The 2500-nt window shown below is 42.1% G+C and overlaps 1 protein-coding gene across 1 annotated transcript; it reads left to right on the forward strand.

Moving 5' to 3' along the window:
* Positions 1-5: 5 nt before the first annotated feature.
* Positions 6-1561, forward strand: LOC120787843 (NF-kappa-B inhibitor alpha-like; the record flags this gene model as incomplete). Its single annotated transcript, XM_040123382.1, has 5 exons — positions 6-113; positions 246-453; positions 567-655; positions 777-1037; positions 1159-1561. Coding segments are annotated over 5 exons (696 nt in total), but the record flags the coding sequence as incomplete, so codon positions are not given.
* Between the last annotated feature and the right edge of the window lie 939 nt (positions 1562-2500).

Below are 2500 nucleotides of genomic sequence, written 5' to 3' on the forward strand. Positions count from 1 at the left end.
ACCACAGGCCTCTCCACTTGGCCATCATTCATGAAGCCACTGAACATGCCCTTCAGATGATCAAACTGTCTAACAATCACCCCTTCCTCAACCTACAGAACCACCAGAGACAGGTAATAACCGAAATCAAACACAAGCGATTGATCATCAGCTAAATAAAGAGCTTTTTCTTCTTCAGCACACACAAAAATTGGTATTAAAACTGATATGATAATTAAATACCCATTTTATTGTCCTCTCCCCAGACTGCCCTACATCTAGCAGTGATCACAGAGCAGCCCCAGTTGGTGGAAAAACTCCTGAAGGCCGGCTGTGACCCACGGTTGGCTGACGACAGCGGGAACACGGCTCTTCACATCGCCTGCAAGAGGGGCTCCCTTGCCTGCTTCAGTGTCATCACCCAGAACTGCCTGTGCCACCTAACCTCCATCATGTCCTTCCCCAATTACAATGGTTAATATTGAATAAACTCTTACACACGAATGGATTGTTTTGTTTCACTTTGGCAGTGCCTGTTTCTTGAATTTGGTTGTTGACTGAACTTTTCCTAATTTTTATCCTCCCAGGACATAACTGTCTCCACCTGGCATCTATTAATGGCTATATTTCATTGGTGGAAAACCTTTGTCAGCTGGGTGCAGACATAGATGCACAGGTAGGTGTCATTAACTCCTAAATGATGGCAGCCAGAATTATTTTTTGTTAAATGATATCCTAATGAAAAGCAGAGTCACATGCAGGAAGCTAAAATTATTTTTTCACATTGTTTCCCATAGGAACAGTGCAGTGGACGGACGGCTCTCCACCTGGCTGTGGATCTCCAGAACCCCACACTGGTCCGTTGCCTCCTTGACCTCGGCGCCGATGTTAACTGCTTGAACTATGGTGGCTTCACGGCCTACCACCTCACCTACGGGCGACAGAACGAAGAGATCAGGTGCCAGCTGTACGAGAGGACGGCACAGGAGCTGAGGGAGCTGCCCGACAGCGAATCAGATGAGAGTGATATGGAGGATCTGGACCTGTCGGAAGATGAGGTCAGTATCTGATTCAGAATGACAGAATTGTTAGGCATCTCATAAGCAAAGATTTCATATGATCATGTTTTTAAGGTATAGGTTCCTAAAGGTTCCTCTTTTTAAATTTTCTTTCCTACAGCTGTATGACGACATAAAGTTCGGAAAGTAAACAGAACCAACCCTTTACTGATGGTTTGAATAACAGTGAAGCTGCTATTGGGTTGCCCAGCCACGGCCCCCAATGAGGGACATATCGGTACCTGTCCAGCGTCCAAGTCCACGGGTGCTGGCCCTGGGATCAAAAACGTGAATGAAGATGGCGTTCAGTCTGGTCAAAGCCAGTTGCACTCTGTGCCAAGAACCACGAAAACAGCAAGACCATGACCCCCATGTAGTCCTTCTGTATACTGTATAAATATATATTGATGTGTATATACCAGACATGTAATATATTGTAAATACAGAGATATTATTTTTGTACCTGTACATATGTTTTGTGAATTTAAACACTATTAACAAACATGCTGAGAATAAAAAGTCTATGAATATAAAGAGCTCGGACTACTGTGTTTCCTACACTCAGCATTAATTTTATTTCCTTCCATGTGATGACTATTTCATGGCTTTTCCACAATGTAAAAAAAGCAGCATTTCTCACTTACACACAGTGATGAGGAAGAGAGTCATCACACAGACTTGTGAAAGATACACAGACAAAAATGATCACACTCAGCCACTTATAGCAGTCTGGGATTTCCTTGTTGGGGCGAAGACACGGGTCTCTGAGTCACTGCGTTGAAAGTCCCTGGGCAGAACAAGAGGAGGTTAATGTACTTAAATATTCCGCCCCACCCTGCAAGTACTTTTGAATAGCAGCTAGGAACTGGCAATGACTAGAAATACCAAGGAAACTTTGTAAGGAGGAAATGTTTTACAAAAATGGGAAGATGCACCAAAGAGAGTTAGTAGTACTATTGTGTCAAAATGATCAGGAAACTTTGTTGGAATTTTTAAGAAAGAAATTACAATAAATAACTCAGGGTTACTTGCAATTAAGCACTACTTGCTCTGTTTCTCAGTATGAAGTAAAATTGGAGCCAACACTTACTTAGAAAATGTCTCGAGTGATTAGGTTTAATAGTTGTGTGTTCTGTAGCCTGTAATTGTCCACAGGGCTGTAAACATGAACTTTACAGGACTGCAGCCGGATTTTTCAAGGACCAAGGAGGAAGATGTTGCTTCTTAAGGACAGTGGAAATTACATAAGAGATTTAAACATTAATCAATGTAAGAGGTCCCAAAAATTATGACTACATTTAGGATGAGAAAACATCATATTTCAGCTGAATTTCTGTTTCTGCTAATAGCTGCAAAAAGGGACAAGAGCTGATGGGAAATGATTTAAAAGCAAGTGAGAATGACTTGCTGATGAAATGTTATCATCATATGGTAATGACCAAATCCTGTCCATGCTGAGCTGG

Source organism: Xiphias gladius, unplaced genomic scaffold, assembly GCF_016859285.1.
Source record: "Xiphias gladius isolate SHS-SW01 ecotype Sanya breed wild unplaced genomic scaffold, ASM1685928v1 HiC_scaffold_735, whole genome shotgun sequence".
Taxonomy (NCBI): Eukaryota; Metazoa; Chordata; class Actinopteri; order Istiophoriformes; family Xiphiidae; genus Xiphias; species Xiphias gladius.